This window comes from Ornithorhynchus anatinus, chromosome 5 (assembly GCF_004115215.2).
Source record: "Ornithorhynchus anatinus isolate Pmale09 chromosome 5, mOrnAna1.pri.v4, whole genome shotgun sequence".
Taxonomy (NCBI): Eukaryota; Metazoa; Chordata; class Mammalia; order Monotremata; family Ornithorhynchidae; genus Ornithorhynchus; species Ornithorhynchus anatinus.
Genome location: NC_041732.1, coordinates 4,422,094 through 4,438,095, shown reverse-complemented (window position 1 = coordinate 4,438,095; position 16,002 = coordinate 4,422,094). Strand labels below are relative to the sequence as shown.

General features: G+C 57.2%; 1 protein-coding gene across 1 annotated transcript; it reads left to right on the top strand.

Moving 5' to 3' along the window:
- Positions 1-1,214: 1,214 nt before the first annotated feature.
- ZNF574 (zinc finger protein 574) lies at positions 1,215-6,908 on the top strand. The gene is given in 4 exon segments (XM_029064345.2): positions 1,215-1,445; positions 3,787-4,600; positions 4,603-4,743; positions 4,745-6,908. Coding segments are annotated over 3 exon segments (2,775 nt in total). The 5' UTR covers positions 1,215-1,445; positions 3,787-3,832; the 3' UTR covers positions 6,611-6,908.
- The last annotated feature ends 9,094 nt before the right edge of the window (positions 6,909-16,002 follow it).

The following is a 16,002-nucleotide window of genomic DNA, read 5'->3' as shown; positions in this document are numbered from 1 at the left end:
AGTAAGCGCTCAACAAATACTATTGAATGAATGAGAGTGCAGTATAACAGAGTTGGTAGACAACCCCTGCCCACATTGCGCTTACGGTCTTCGAGGGGGAGACAGACTGATTTTGGTACGTCTAACCACACTCTTTCTTGCTATTATTTAATAATAATAATAATAATGGCATTTATTAAGCCCTATGTGCCAAGCACCGTTCTAAGCGCTGAAGGGTTGTCAGACTAGAAGAGGCTCCGATTCCATCCCCTTATCCTCAAATGATCGTCACGAGTGACCGCTTGGCAAGAACTGGGCACGTTATTGTTTCGGATTGATTCTTCCAATTTCACAACACAACTGTTGTGAACACAATTCACAACCTAATCATCGGATTTCGGTGCCATAGCAGATGAGCCCCCCCAGTCTCAAAACTGGCTCCTTAACAAGATAACAGTAATGATAACAACGATGATAATACTGATATTGTTGATTACTCGGTCCTAACTCTACCCCGTGGCTCAGTGGAAAGAGCCTAGGCTTGGGAGTCAGAGGTCACGGGTTCGACTCCCAGCTCTGCCACTTGTCAGCTGTGTGTCTGTGGGCGAGTCACTTCACTTCTCTGTGCCTCAGTGACCTCATCTGTAAAATGGGGATCAACTGTGAGCCTCACGTGGGACAACCTGAGGACCCTGTATCTACCCCAGCGCTTAGAACAGTGCTCTGCGCATAGTAAGCGCTTAATAAATACCAACATTTTTAAACACTCTACTACACGATGATCAGGTCAGATTTCCCCTTGCCCCAGAAGACAGGTTAGCACCTCCTCATCAACATCCTTTCGGGAGACTGGTCGATTTATTTCCTTCTTGGCCTGCCTTCTCAGGTGTGAGGTAAGGATGGGATCCCCCATGTGTAAGAGCTTTAGCCACCGTTACTGTGATTTTTCCCCTCAAAAGGCCCATCGCGGTTGGCCTCGCCCGAGCCGTGGGCTTTGGCTCTTTGTGGACTGGTTCCCCTTCTTCCCTTTCCCCTCCAGGCCCTCAAGATGGCGGCGGACTGCGCTGACGTCACTCCGAGGCTGTTCCTGCCTCTCCTCCCCCTCCCCCCGCGCGCTCGGGCTGGGGGCGGGGCCCAACGGGAGGAAAAGGGGCGGGCCAAGCGCCCGGGGAGGAGGGCGAGAGCCGCGCGGCGATTGGCCGAGAGGCCGGCGGGCGACGCCGAGCTCCCGGCGCGGGATCCCATTGGCTGCCACCCCGACTCTTCGGCCGGCGATTGGGCGGCTCCTGAACCGGCCCGCCGGCGATTGGTCCTTTGAAGGGGCCGAAGCAGAGGGGCGTTGCTGAGGGCGATTGAGAAGGAGGCCCGGGGAGCCCGGAGAGGCGGGTGACGGGGGAGAGAAAGAGGGAGCGGGCGAAGCCCACGGAGCCGGAGAGGAAGCTTCCCTCGCCGTCAGCCGTGTGCAGGTGAGGACGCCGAGGCCTCTAATGGCGGGACGCTGCGCCGCCTTGCCCTGCCTCGGCCCCCTCCCTCCTGCCTGCCTGCCTCGCGCCACGCCGCCTGCGCAGTCGAGGCGCGCGAGGCCACCAACCGCCCCTCCCCCCCCGAGGTGGGCGCGAGCCGCCCCCCCTCCCCACCAGCCCCCTCCGCGCGCAGGCGCGCGCGCCCAGCGAAATAGGGCGGGGAGGAGGCCCTCGCTGCCAACGGTCGCTGCCATTTCCCTGCGCGCGCGCGCGCGCGCGAGGCCGCCAACGGGGGAAGCAAGGGGGGGGAGGGGGGAGGCCTCCAGGTAGGTGGGGGCGCTCAATAAATAATTCCCTCCCCGATTAGCCCGTCATGGGGCAGGGATGGTCTCTCTCCGTGTGGCCCCATGGTCCATTCGAAGCGCTTAGTCCAGTGCTCTGCACAGAGGCAGCGCGCAGTCATTAATTGTTGAATATGATGGGACGAGTGAGAGGGAGCACCATTCGGAATAATCATCGTGGTGCTGGTTAATAATAATGTTGGAATTCGTTAAGCGCTTACTAGGTGCAGAGCCCTGTGCTAAGCGCCGGGGGAGAGACAGGGTCATCAGGTGGCCCCCCCCGTGAGGCGCCCAGGCTTCATCCCTGGAAGAAGCAGCATGGCTCAGTGGAAAGAGCAAGGGCTTTGGAGTCCGAGGTCGTGAGTTCGAATCCCAGCGCGGCCACTTGGCAGCTGTGTGACTCTGGGCAAGTCACTTCACTGGGCCTCAGTGACCTCATCTGTAAAATGGGGATGAAGACTGTGAGCCCCACGTGGGACAACCTGATTCCCCTGTGTCTACCCCAGCGCTTAGAACAGTGCTCGGCACATAGTAAGCACTTAACAAATACCAACATTATTATCCCCATTTACAGATGAGGTCACTGAGACCCAGAGAAGTGAAGTGACGTGCCCACAGTCACAGCTGACCAGTGGCAGAGCCGAGATTCAAACCCATGACCTCTGACTCCCAAGCCTGGGCTCTTGCCACTGAGCCACGCTGGTTAAGCGCTTAGAAGGTGCTGTACTAAGCGCCGCAGGGGGGGACCCAATCCCTCTTATATATATATATATATCCAGTCCCTTTTGTAATAATAGTAATGATGGCATTTGTTAAGTGCTGACTGTGTGCAAAGCACTGTTTGTTCTAAGTGCTGGGGGGGGATACAAGATGATCAGGTTGTCCCACTTGGGGCTCACAGTGTTCATCCCCATTTTACAGATGAGGTCACTGAGGCACAGAGAAGTGAAGGGACTTGCCCAAAGTCACCCAGCTGACAAGTGGCTGAGGGGATTCGAACCCACGACCTCCGCCTCCCAAGCCCGGGTTCTTTCCACTGAGCCACGCTGCTTCCCTCTCTATATATATATACGTAGAAGTTTGTCCTCAAGACTGTAAGCTCGCTGTATTGTTTTATCGTCCTCTCCCAAGCGCTTAGTATGGTGCTCCGCACTCGGTAAGCGTTCAGTAAATACGACTGAATGAATGAATGAATAATGGCACTCCTTAAGCGCTCGCTATGTGCCAAGCACTGTTCGAAGCCCTGGAGAGAGAGAAGTTAAATCAGGATGGGCGCAGCCCCTGTCCCACATGGAGCTCTTAGTCTGAATCCCCATTTTTCAGATGAGGTAACAGGCGCAGTGAAGTGATTCGCCCAAGGCCATGCAGCAAACGAAGCGCATAGTACAGTGCTCTGCACACAGCGCTCAATACATACGACTGAGTGAATGAACGAGCCGGGTAGGGGGGATTAGAACGCGGGTCCTTCGGATTCCCAGGCCCGGGTTCCGTCCGCTGTGCTGTGCTGCTTCTCGTGGGGTTCACCGTCTTAGTCCTCGTTTTACAGGTGAGGGAACTGAAGCCCAGAGAAGTGAAGCGACTGGCCCGAGGTCACAGAGTGGACAGGTTTTGGAGCCTGGATTAGAACCCAGGTCCTCTGGCTCCGGGGCCCCGGGTTCTATCCACTGGGGCCACGCGTGCAGGGAGTTCGGGGGGGAGGAGCAGAAGCAGACCCGGGTGTCCGGGGCTGGAATGAGAGGGCAGGGGATGGGGCGGGGGTCCGGGACGGGGGTCCGGGACGGGGGCGCCGTAGGCCTGAAACGAGATTCTTAAAAGAGGGGAAGGGAGTCGCGAGAAGCTCCCAGCTTTCCCCTTAGGCCTGCGGGGCCTTCTTGCAGCCGAGTGGGGAGACGCTCCAGTGAGCCGTCCTACAGACGGATCGGTGGCCCGGAGGACGGCCCCGGTTCCCCGACCTCCCCCTCTCCGTCGGTGGGAACTGATCCTCTCCCCCCGCCCCCCACGAGGGAGGAGGGGGTCTTCTTCTCGTCCCCCCGCCAGGGCCCCGCTGCCATGACGGAAGAGTCGGAGGAGACGGTCCTGTACATCGAACACCGCTACGTCTGCTCGGAGTGCAACCAGCTCTATGGCTCCCTGGAGGAGGTGCTGCTGCACCAGGACTCCCACCTGCCCCAGCAGCACTTCGAGGTGGTGGGCGTGGCGGACCCCGGGGTGACGGTGGCGGCCGAGGCCCCCGGGGCCGGCCTCTACCAGGCCCTGACGGTGCAGGAGAGCCAGTACCAGTGCCTGGAGTGCGGCCAGCTCCTGCTGTCCCCCGGCCAGCTGCTGGAGCACCAGGAGATGCACCTCAAGCTCCTCGGCGGCCAGGAGGTCCCCGAGCCCCCCGTGGCGGTGGTCCCCCAGAAACTTCCGGCCCTGAGCTCCGGCGGCATCCACTACGAGTGCGTGGACTGCAAGGCGCTCTTCGCCAGTCAGGACCTGTGGCTGAGCCACCGCCAGGTCCACCTCCGCGGCGCCAAGGCCGCGGCCCCCGCCGCCGCCCCCGCCGCCGCCGCGCCGGCCCCCGGCCAGACCCGGGTGGCCGTGGAGCACTCCTACCGCAAGGCCGAGGGGGCCGGGGCGGCCGAGGCGGTGGCCGAAGTGGAGCTGCTCCTCTACAAGTGCTCCGAGTGCTCCCAGCTCTTCCAGCTGCCGGCCGACTTCCTGGAGCACCAGGCCACCCACTTCGCGGCCCCGCCGGCCGAGGCCGGCCCCCCGCCGCCGCCGGCCGAGGCGCCCCCGGCGGCCCCGCCCGCCTCCCCGCCCCCGCCCCCGCCCGCCGAGGCCCGCCGGGCCCGGCCCCGGCCCCCGACCACAGCTACGAGCTGCGCGACGGGGAGGGGGCCGGCGGCGGGGCGGGGCGGGAGGCGCGGGGCCGGCGGGCCCGGCGCGGGGCCGGGGAGGCGGGGGGCCGGGCCGGGCCCCCCCCCGGACCTGCTGTGCTCGGCCTGCGACCAGCTGTTCCTGTCGCCGCGCCAGCTGCAGCAGCACCTGCGCTGCCACCGGGAGGGCGTCTTCAAGTGCCCCCTCTGCAGCCGGGTCTTCCCGACGCCGCCCGCCCTGGACCGGCACCTGGGCGAGCACAGCAGCGAGTCGCACTTCCTGTGCGTGGACTGCGGGCTGGCCTTCGGCACCGAGGCCCTGCTGCTGGCCCACCGGCGGGCCCACACCCCCAACCCGCTCCACGCCTGCCCCTGCGGCAAGACCTTCGTCAACCTCACCAAGTTCCTCTACCACCGGCGCACCCACGGGGCCGGGGGCGCCGCCCCGCCGGCCCCGCCGGCCCCCGCGGCCCCGCCGGCCCCGGAGCCCGCCGTGCCCCTGGCCATCATCATCTCGGCGGAGCCGGCCCCGGCCGAGGACCCCGCGGGGCCGGCCGGGGCGGAGGCGGCGGCGGCGGCGGCGGCGGCGGCGCCCGGGCCGGCGGGGGGCGGGCCGGCGGGGCCGGCCGGGGGCCACCGCTGCCTGCTGTGCAGCCGGGAGTTCGGCAAGGCCCCGCAGCTGGCCCGCCACCACCGCTTCGTCCACCGGCTGGAGCGGCGCCACAAGTGCGGCGTCTGCGGCAAGATGTTCAAGAAGAAGTCGCACGTGCGCAACCACCTGCGGACCCACACCGGCGAGCGGCCCTTCCCCTGCCCGGACTGCGCCAAGCCCTTCAACTCGCCCGCCAACCTGGCCCGCCACCGGCTGACGCACACGGGCGAGCGGCCCTACCGCTGCGGCGACTGCGGCAAGGCCTTCACCCAGAGCTCCACCCTGCGTCAGCACCGCCTGGTCCACGCCCAGCACTTCCCCTACCGCTGCCAGGAGTGCGGCCTGCGCTTCCATCGGCCCTACCGCCTGCTCATGCACCGCTACCACCACACGGGCGAGTACCCCTACAAGTGCCGCGACTGCCCGCGCTCCTTCCTGCTGCGTCGCCTGCTGGAGGTGCACCAGCTGGTGGCCCACGCCGGCCGCCAGCCCCACCGCTGCCCGGCCTGCGGGGCCGCCTTCCCCTCGCCGCTGCGGCTCCGCGAGCACCGCTGCGCCGCCGCCCAGGGCCCCCGGCGCTTCGAGTGCGCAACCTGCGGCAAGAAGGTGGGCTCCGCCGCCCGCCTGCAGGCCCACGAGGCCGCCCACGCCGCCGCCGGCCCCGGCGAGGTGCTGGCCGAGGAGGCCCCCGTCCCCCGGCCGCCTCGCCCGGCCCGGCCCCCGGCCCCGGCCGCCCCCCGCGCCGCCCCCGCCCCCCGCGCCGCCCCCGCCCCCCGGCGCCGCGGCCTGGAGTGCCCCGACTGCAAGAAGCTGTTCAGCACGGAGACGTCGCTGCAGGTGCACCGGCGCATCCACACCGGCGAGCGGCCCTACCCCTGCCCGGACTGCGGCAAGGCCTTCCGCCAGAGCACGCACCTCAAGGACCACCGGCGGCTGCACACGGGCGAGCGGCCCTTCGCCTGCGAGGTCTGCGGCAAGGCCTTCGCCATCGCCATGCGGCTGGCCGAGCACCGGCGCATCCACACCGGCGAGCGGCCCTACGGCTGCCCCGACTGCGGCAAGAGCTACCGCTCCTTCTCCAACCTCTGGAAGCACCGCAAGACCCACCAGCAGCGCCACCAGGCCGCCGTGCGCCAGCAGCTGGCCGAGGCCGCGGCCGAGGCGGCGGCGGCGGCGGTGGCCGCCGGAGGGGCCGCGGGGGCCCCCCTCGACACGGTCACCGTCGTGGAGACGGTGGAGGCCCTGCCCCTGGTGGAGGCCATCGAGATCTACCCGCTGGAGGCCGCCGGGGAGGGGGTGGCCGTCGGCACCGGGTGACGGGACGGGGGGCGGGTCCTCCTCCGCTCCCCGAGGCCCACGGGGCCGCCCCCGCGGACTCCCGGCCCGCCTCGCCCCCGCCGGACTCCCGGGTCCCCGGGCTGTACATAGACGACCCTCGGCGCTTCCCGGAGTGCCCCTTCGGCTCTGTTACCGGTTCCTTCTCCCCCTCCCCGCCGCCGCTCACCCCCCGGCCGCCCCCGGGAGGGAGTGCGGGAAGCCATCTCTTCCGCTCCCGCTCTGCCCGGGCGTGGGGCCGGGGGAGGCGGCCGCCAATAAAGATGGGAGTTGGACCCCGGCTGGCTGGTGTCTGCCTCTGTTTGGGGTCCGGGGGGCGGGGGGGGCGGGGGCGCCTGAAATTGCCCTCCCGGGGAGACCCCGACCTGAAAACCGGGGGACCCCCTCGTCTACGGTGCCGTTGGGCTCCTTGGCCACCAGAGGTCCCCGCAGCCCCGCCGACCGTCCCCTGGCCGCCTCGCTGCTCTTCCCTCCCTTCCACTGTTTTCAGGGCTGGGTTTGGGGGGGAAAGATGGACGGGCGCCCACCCCTCCCCGGGCGCGGAAGCCTCCCGCTCTCCTCAGCCATTCCCCAGGGAAGTAATGGAAATAATCGTCTTGTTTATGAAGCGCTTACTAGGGGCCGGGCCCCGTACGGAGCGCCGGGGCTGGTACAAGCAAAACGGGTTGGACACGGTCCTTGTCCCACGTGGGGCTCACGGCCTCAATCCCCATTTACGGATGAGGGAACTGAGGCACGGAGAAGTCATTTGATAAGGTCACCTGGCAGAAGAGGGGCGGGGCCGGGGTTAGGACCCACGATCTTCTGGATAGAGTAGAATTTAGTAGGTTGAGTCTCCGGCTCCTCTCTCAGGCCGCCCTGGACCCACGCCTGGGAGAGGGAGGGAGGGAGCGCTGCCAAACTCAGCCCTCACCCCCAAAACTGAAGGGGGTCAAGCCTGGCCCAGGAGGTGGGCTGCAGCTAATTAAGAGCCAGAGGCGACTTCAAGTCACAAGGGCCCTGGGCGTATTCTGGGCCAGTCCATCTGGTCCTGTGACTCCCGGGTGGGGAAGGCTGGCTTACCTGGGATACTAAATAGCCGATAAATGCGTGCAGGTGGCCGGGAGGGTATCGGTACCCTTCTGTCTTTGAGCCAGCCTTCATATCAGCACACCTTCCTTCCTGGCAGCCCAGCAGGACCACCCACAGGCTGTTTCTCCACCATTCTTCCCCTTCGGAGGCAAGGGGCCGAGCATTCCGCCGGGCCGGGATTCTGCCTCCTCGTCCTCCTGGACGGTTGGAGGTGGGCTTGCGAGCGGGGATCGGGCCTGCTAAATAATAATTATGGTATTTAAGCGCTTACTCTGTGCCAAGCACTGTTCTAAGCACTGGGGTAAGGTACAGGGTAATCAGTTGGACAAAATCCCTGGCTCACATGGGGCTCACAGTCTTTATCCCCATTTTACAGACAAGGTGGTCGAGGCCCAGAGAAGTGAAGCGACTTGCCCAAGGACAGATGGAGCCGGGATGAGAACCCACATCCTCTTGACTTTCCAAACCCATGCTCTTGCCACTTCCCCAAGTTAACTGTTGTAATGATGATGCTGGTATTGAAGTGCTTACTATGTGCGAAACACTACTCTCCCAAGCTCTCTCTACAGAGCTCTGCTCAAAGTAAGCGCTCAATGGATACTATTGATTGATTAGCGACAGGCCATCCGACAACCCCAACTCACCCATTCTGGCCCCCTCCTGTCAACGGAGCGATCTGGACCTCTCCTGGCCCTGGCCCTACTTTCGGCCTCCCCAACTCCCCAGAGAGTAGTAATAACTAGTGTTTGTTAAGCGCTTACTATGTGCCAGACACTACCAAGTGCTATGGTGGATACAAGCAGATCAGGATGTTCGCCGTCCCTGTCCCACGTGGGGCTCGTCCTCGATCCCCTTGTACAGCTGAGGTAGCCACAGAGGAAGTAAAGTGACTTGCCCAAGGTCACTCCGTAGACAAGTGGCGGAGCTGGGGTGGTGATGACTCTCTTGGGGCAAAGATTTCACCCACAGGCACCCAAAAATGAGCCTTCCACCTCACCAGGGCGCTAAGATTTGAGAGAGACTTTGACGGTCCATTCACCTCCGTGATTTTGAAAGCCATGGCCTTCTTCCTCCCAAGCCAGAGTCCCCGTCTTTTCAGTCCCGTTTTATTCAGGAGCTTCCCATTCCCCTGATCATCCTACTTGCCCTTTCTCTCTCCCCTACATCCTTCCTTGGATGATTCGGTCAGAACTGGCGACTTTTCTCTGCACACGTGTGTGTGTGTGTTCGTTCCTATATGTACATGTACGGCTGTCCGCCCCCTCAGACGCTAATAAAAAAATCACATATGGGCGCTGGACGGATCGAGAAGGCCGGTCTAGGACCCGTAATGAACAGTGATTAATAATTATTAATGGTGATTCATCGTTATTAGCAGCAACTAGTGACCAATAATTATTTATAATAATAATAAAGCCGGTATGGGAACCACGGGCCCAGGTGAACCTTGCACACACATAGAGACTGCCCCTCGTCAGGTTGACAAGTTCCTTGGGGCCCCTGACGCCATTTCTGCTTTTGCCCCCTTGTCTCCCGCTCCTTTCCAAGCTTCTGTTTTGAACGCCACGGGCCAGGCTGGTCTCGATGCAACAATTTTTTTCTTATGTAATATTTAAGCGCTCGGTACGTGCCAGGCACTGTACCGAGCGCTGGGGTAGATAGAAGCTAATCGGTTTGGACACAGTCCCTGTCCCACGTAAGGACTCACAGTCTTAATCCCCATTTTACAGCTGTGATAACAGGCACGGAGAAAGCCAGGTGACTTGTCCAAGGCCACACAGCAACCAAGTGGTGGAGTCAGGATTAGAACCCAGGTCCTGACTCGCAGGCTAGGCCGTGCTGCTTTTTTGTTGGCTTCTAGTTTTCAGTTCTGGTGACCGTGGTGTTAAATGGTCTCTTGTTTTTCTGTTTTCCGCTGATCACCAGAACACACATCTCCTCGGGGCACTTAAATCCATATCTTTATACTCCACTTAAATCTCTACTACCTCCTTCCGGCTGTTATCTATTTTAGAGTCCATCTCCCCTCTAGACGGGAAGTTCTTTTAGGGGCAGGGATCTTATCTCCTAACCGTTGGAGTCTCCCAAGTACTCTTATTACACTGCCCACCGTAAGTACTCAATAAACACCACCGATCGGTTGGTTGTTGGCCTTTTGGCTGTCTTGGGATATTGGGCCAGCAATGGAAGAGCTCAATCGTATTTATCGAGCGCTCGCTGGGTGCCGGGCTCCGTACTAAGCACTCGAAAAAGTACAACACAACAATAAAGGTGACATTCCCTACCCACAACGAACTTACAGTCCGGTCGCCAGTTCCTCGGAGTTGCTTTCCCGAACCGTGCCTCATCACCCCACCTGCCTCCTCAGCCTGTTGTAATTTGGACAGTTTTGTGGTGTTCTTGTTTTCCTGTTGCGGTTTCACCTCGTCCTTGCTCACGCCACAGGAAGAGCGTACTGTCCATCACGAACTTGGGAGCAGTCACTAGCGCTGTGATGCTGTTAAAATCGGTCCTAATAATAATAATGATGACATTTGTTAAGCGCTCACTGTGTGCCAGGCACTCTGCTAAGTCCCAGATGGTGCCCCGGAGAAGCAGTGTGGCCTAGCAGAGAGAGAGGACGGGCCTGGGGTTCAGAGGGCCTGGGTTCTAATTCCAGCTCTGCCAATTGCCAACTGCCAGCTGGGTGACCGAGCGTGTCACTTCACTTCTCTGTGCTTCAGTTTCCTCAACTGCAAAATGGGGATTCAATACCTGTTCTCCTTCCACTGAAGACTGTGTGCCTATGGGGGACAGGGACTGTGTCTGACTTAATTGACTAGTACCTACCCCAGCACTTAGAACAGTGTTTGACACATAGTAAGTGCTTAACAAGTACCGTCAAACCAACAGATGGGGATTAGTACAGCCTGGGCCACCTAATGGGCTTCGTGATTAGGAAGACGCAGCCTTATTCGACTCATTGATTCCTCAAACCGACGCCCCGAGCTGCTGGACAGTAAGCTCCTTGAAGACAGATAGTACATTCACTTACTCCATTGAATTCTCCCAAGCGCTTAGTACAGTGCTCTACACAGGGCGCTCAATAAATAGAGAAGCAGCGTGACTTGGTGGAAAGAGCCTGGGCTTGGGAGTCAGAGGTCGTGGGTTCTATCCTGGCTCCACCACTTGTCTGCTGTGTGACCTTGGGCAAGTCACTTAACTTCTCTGTGCCTCAGTTACCTCATCTGCAAAAATGGGGATTCAAAAATGTGAGCCCCACATGGACAATCTGATTATCCTCTATCTACCTCAGTGCTTAGAACATAGTAAGTGCTTAACAAATACCATAATTATTATTATTATTATTAAATACCACTGACTGAGCCAAAACAAGAACCCTCCAGCCCCTTCTCTAGAGACAGGTGAACCTTCTCACACTGGCATTCAGCCCGGCAAAGCTTCTGTTTTCCTGGCCCCCGGAACAAAGATCCCCACTTTTTTCAGCAAACTGCCTTTTGTTAACACCTCACTTTAGTACCTGTTTTCTTTGCCTTTCTGTGTGAGTGTGTGTTTTTTAATAGTATTTGTGAAGCACTCACTCTGTGCCAGGCACTGTACTAAGTGCTGGGGTAGATAGAAGGTAATCAGGTTGGATACCATCCCTGTCCCACATGAGGCTCACGAGAAGCAGCACGGAGTAGCGGATCGAAGACGGGCCTGGAAGTCAGAAGGTCGTGGATTCTATTCCTGGCTCTGCCACTTGTCTGCTGTGTGACCTTGGGCAAATCGCCTCACTTCTCTTGGCCTCAGTTACTCCATTTGTAAAAGGGGGATTGAGACTGTGAGCCTAAGGACTGTGTGCACCCCAATTTGCTTGTATCCACCCCAGCGCTTAGAACAGGGCCTGGCACGTAGAAGGTACTTAACAAATATAATTATTGTTATTATTACTATTATACACCCTAGTGCTCAGTACAGTGCGTGGCACTTTGTAAGTGCTTAACAAATACCATAACTATTATCATGATCTTAATTCCCATTTTACAGATAGATAAGTGAGTCCCAGGGAAGTGAAGTGGTTCACCCAAGGTCACATAGTAGACAACTGATGGAGCCGGGATTAGAACCCAGGTCATTTGGGCCCAGGCTCTATCCACTAGACCACACTGCTTCTGTTGCCAGTTCTGCCCTGATGAGCCCTTAGCCTTCATACTTTATTGCTTCCCATGAAGTTCTTCAAAGACCACGCACAAGCTCTGACCTTTCAGGCCCCGGACCTCCACTCCTGGAGATGGACAATCCTCGATCTTCTTTCGGGACCAAAGTCATCCGTATCATCCAGAGATAATTGACTCATCAACTTCCTGATGACTCTTTGTTCTTCCTCATTTCTCCACCTTTAGGCACCCCAGACTCCGGGCTTGTATCTGTGTCCAGTTTGGGATCTGAACCAGTGTGGGGGTAATTCATCAGGAGTCCTTTTCTCCTTTTCTTCATAATAATACTTGTTGAGCGCTTACACTGTGCCAAAGCACTGTTCTAAGCGCTGGGGTAGATGCAAGGTAATCGGGTTGGATCCAGTTCTTATCCCACGAGGGGCTCACATGCTTAAGCATAGGCAAAGGGCAGTCTTCTCTGAAAACAGACACACACGGACAGACACACACACGTTCTCTTCCTCTCCCCCGTCCCCCCATCGCTCCACTGGGACAACCCACCAAGCTGTGGAAATCATCACAACTTAATCCAGGTTCCACCTGAACTCTCTTCTCTAAAAAGCAATGTAGGTTTGGGAATTTAGCAACTTACCACCTTGATGATCTCTTTTACCCTTATGGTTAATCATGCAAGGTACCTATTTGACTCTCTTTTTTTGTTGTTGTGCCTTCCTGGGGCACATATTTTACCTCGACCTCCAGGCTTCTAGTAAGCTACTCCCTTCAGCATTTTTCCAAGTTTTTTTTTCTAAAATTAAATATGCACGGGCGGGGTGGGGGACCAGGTTGCCTTCCCTCCCCACTCCTGGCAAGAATGTTGAATTTTAGGTCGATGTCGCTATTGGGGCATAACTCTCCGTATGCATTTTTTCAGTGGTATCTGTTCAGTGCTTATTTTGTGCCGAGAACTGTACTAAGCACTGGGGTAGATACGAGCAGTCAGGTTGGACACGATCCATGTCCCACATGGGGCTCCCTGTCCTAAATCCCCATTTGAATCCCCGTTTGCCTGATGAGGTAACTGGCACAGAGAAATGAAGTGATTTGCCTGAGGTCACACAGCAGATAAGTGGTGGAGATGGGGTTAATAATGGTGGTATTTGTTAAGCACTTACTATGTGCAAAGCACTGTTCTAAGTGTTGGGGGGATACAGGTGATCAGGTTGTCCCACGTGGGGCTCACAGTTTTAACCCCCATTTTACAGATGAGGGAACTGAGGCACAGAGAAGTGAAGTGACTGGCCCAAAGTCACCCAGCTGGCAAATGGCGGAGCCGGGATTAGAACCCATGACCTCTGACTCCCAAGCCCAGGCTCTTTCCACAGAGCCACGCTGCTTCTCTGCGTGGATTCTGCGTGCTTCTCTCTGGATTAGAGAGAGAGTCCTTCTGTCTCCCAGGCCCAGGACCTATCTACTAGGCCAGGCTGCTTCTCATTCTCCACTTATTCATCATAATTAGCATTTACTACTGCCTATTACTCAGAATTTGTTTCTATGACTTGGGCACAAAAAAACTCATTTCTCCCCTCCATAAACTTTACTCCCGACTTCTCCCCTGTGAGTTATTCAGCCAATCCGAATGTAACTTGCGGTCCACTCTCACCACCTACCTTAGTGTGATGGCTTGCCCCTCCTCTCTAAACACATCCTGGTCATTTCCCATCTCCTGGTCAGAACAACACTGTCATTAGGTTTTTTTTATTTTTTGAATATTTGGAATTTCCTTCCAGAGGGATTCCGTGAGGACGCATCCCTGTTCTCCAGATTCGGCAAGTCATTTGAAAAACCGCAGCAAGTCGGCTTACACATAAGGAGAAAATTACACCATCGGAGAAGCTACCAAGAAGACTTCTGGAATCTCCATCTTGGGGAATTTTTAAAGATTTAGTCAACCATCGATCCTAATAATAATAATTATGGTATTTGTTCATTCATTCAATCAGTCATATTTATTGAGCACTTACCGTGTGCAGAGCACTGTACTAAGTGCTTGGAAAGTAGAATTCGGCAACAAATAGAGACAGTCCCTACCCCACAATGGGCTTGTTAAGCGCTTAGTACAGTGCTTTGGCATATAGCAAGTGCTTAACAAATACCATTACTATAATTATTATTACCGAGTACCATTCATTCATTCATTCAATAGTATTTATTGAGTGCTTACTATGTGCAGAGCACTGTACTAAGCGCTTTTAATGTACAATTCGGCAACAGATAGAGACCATCCATGCCCACTGACAGGCTTACAGTCTAATCGGGGGACACAGACGGACAAAAACAAGACAAATTAATCGCAATAAATAATAATGTTGGTATTTGTTAAGCGCTTACTATGTGCCGAGCACTGTTCTAAGCGCTGGGGTAGATACAGGGTAATCAGGTTTTCCCAAGTGTGGCTCACAGTTAATCCCCATTTAACAGATGAGGTAACTGAGGCACAGAGAAGTTAAGTGACTTGCCCACAGTCACACAGCTGACAAGTGGCAGAGCTGGGATTAAGGGGATGGACACCTCATTAACAAAATAAATAGGGTAATAAAAATATATCCAAATGAGCACAGTGCTGAGGGGAGGGGAAGGGAGAGGGAGAGGAGCAGAGGGAAAGGGGGGAAGAGGGCTTAGCTGAGGGGAAGTGAAGGGGTGCAGAGAGGGAGCAGAGGGAGCAGAAGGAAAAGGGGAAGCTCAGTTTGGGAAGGCCTCTTGGAGGAGGTGAGCTCTCGGTAGGGCTTTGAAGAGGGGAAGAGAGTGAGTTTGGCACTGGAGCAGACACCAGATAATCAGGTGGGTCACAGTCCCCACATGGGACTCATGATCTAAGGAGGAGGAACAGGTATTTCATCTCCACTTTACAGTGACAAAACTATCACAGATAAGTTGTTCTGTTTTGCTCTGCTGTCTGTCTCCCCCGATTAGACTGTGAGCCCGTCGATGGGCAGGGATCGTCTCTCTCTGTTGCCAAATTGTACATTCCAAGCGCTTCGTACAGTGCTCTGCACATAGTAAGCGTTCAATAAATACTATTGAATGAATGAATAAATGAAAGTGACTTGCCCACAAAGCGGGCAAAGAGCAGAGCCAGAATTAAAATCCAAGTCCTCTGATTCCCAGGCCTGAGCTCTCTGCTCTGGACTGTAAGTTCTCTATGGTAGGGAATGCATCTGTTTAATGTCATATTGCACTCTCCCAAGTACTTAGTACAGCACTCTGCGCACAGTAAGCGCTCAATAACTACAACTGAATGAATGAATGAGGGTCTTGAAATCCCTATTGCCCTAGGATTCGGATCTTCTGGCCCTGGTCTGTCTCCCGCCATTCCACCCCTGGACAGATGGTGCTGGAGACTTTATTTCTCTCTGTACAGTTTTTAATTTTTTTTTTCAGATGAATGACACACTCAAGTTACAAAAATGGCCTTAAAAGAAGCACATTGTACAATGAACAAGCAGATTGGGAGATAAGAACACTGAAACGCTAACCCGCTACCACGAGAAGAGAGACGGGGAGAGGAGATGGGGTTGGGGCGGGGGGGACTGGGAAGGTGGGGGGGGGGGGGGTGTTACAGACACCGGGACGGACAGAACCAAGTCGGCTGGGGACAGGGGGAACTGGGGGTGTTGGGGCGGGAGGGGGGGTTGTAAAGAAAAAAGATGAGGCTCGAGAGGAATGGGGGGTGGAGGAAGAAGGGGCCTGAGATGGAGACAGATGGCAAAGGTCAGAGGCAAAAAGAAAAGGACATGGGGATTCAAGGGAGATGGGCTAATAGGGATCTTGAAAATGAACCTGCTTGTTGTCCCGGGCCTGGGCCTGACCACCTGGGGAAGCAGGATGGGAAGGAACGTGGAAAGGAGAACAGGATCTCAAAGCCTCCTTAAATCGTCCCGGCCCCCCCAGCTTCCTCACCCTCTGGAGGAGGCGGCGGGGGCCGAATCTCGGGGTCAGGGGGGTGAGGGGGAGGGAAGCTAGTGGAGAGGAGGGGAGGTGTCGGGAAGAGGACGGCAGATGGAGAAGGAAGAGAATAAGGAAGGGGTGACGGTGAAAAGGGAACCCTGCGGAACCCGCTTTCCGCGTACCCGACGGCCTTGGTGCCCAATCCACTTCCCCAAA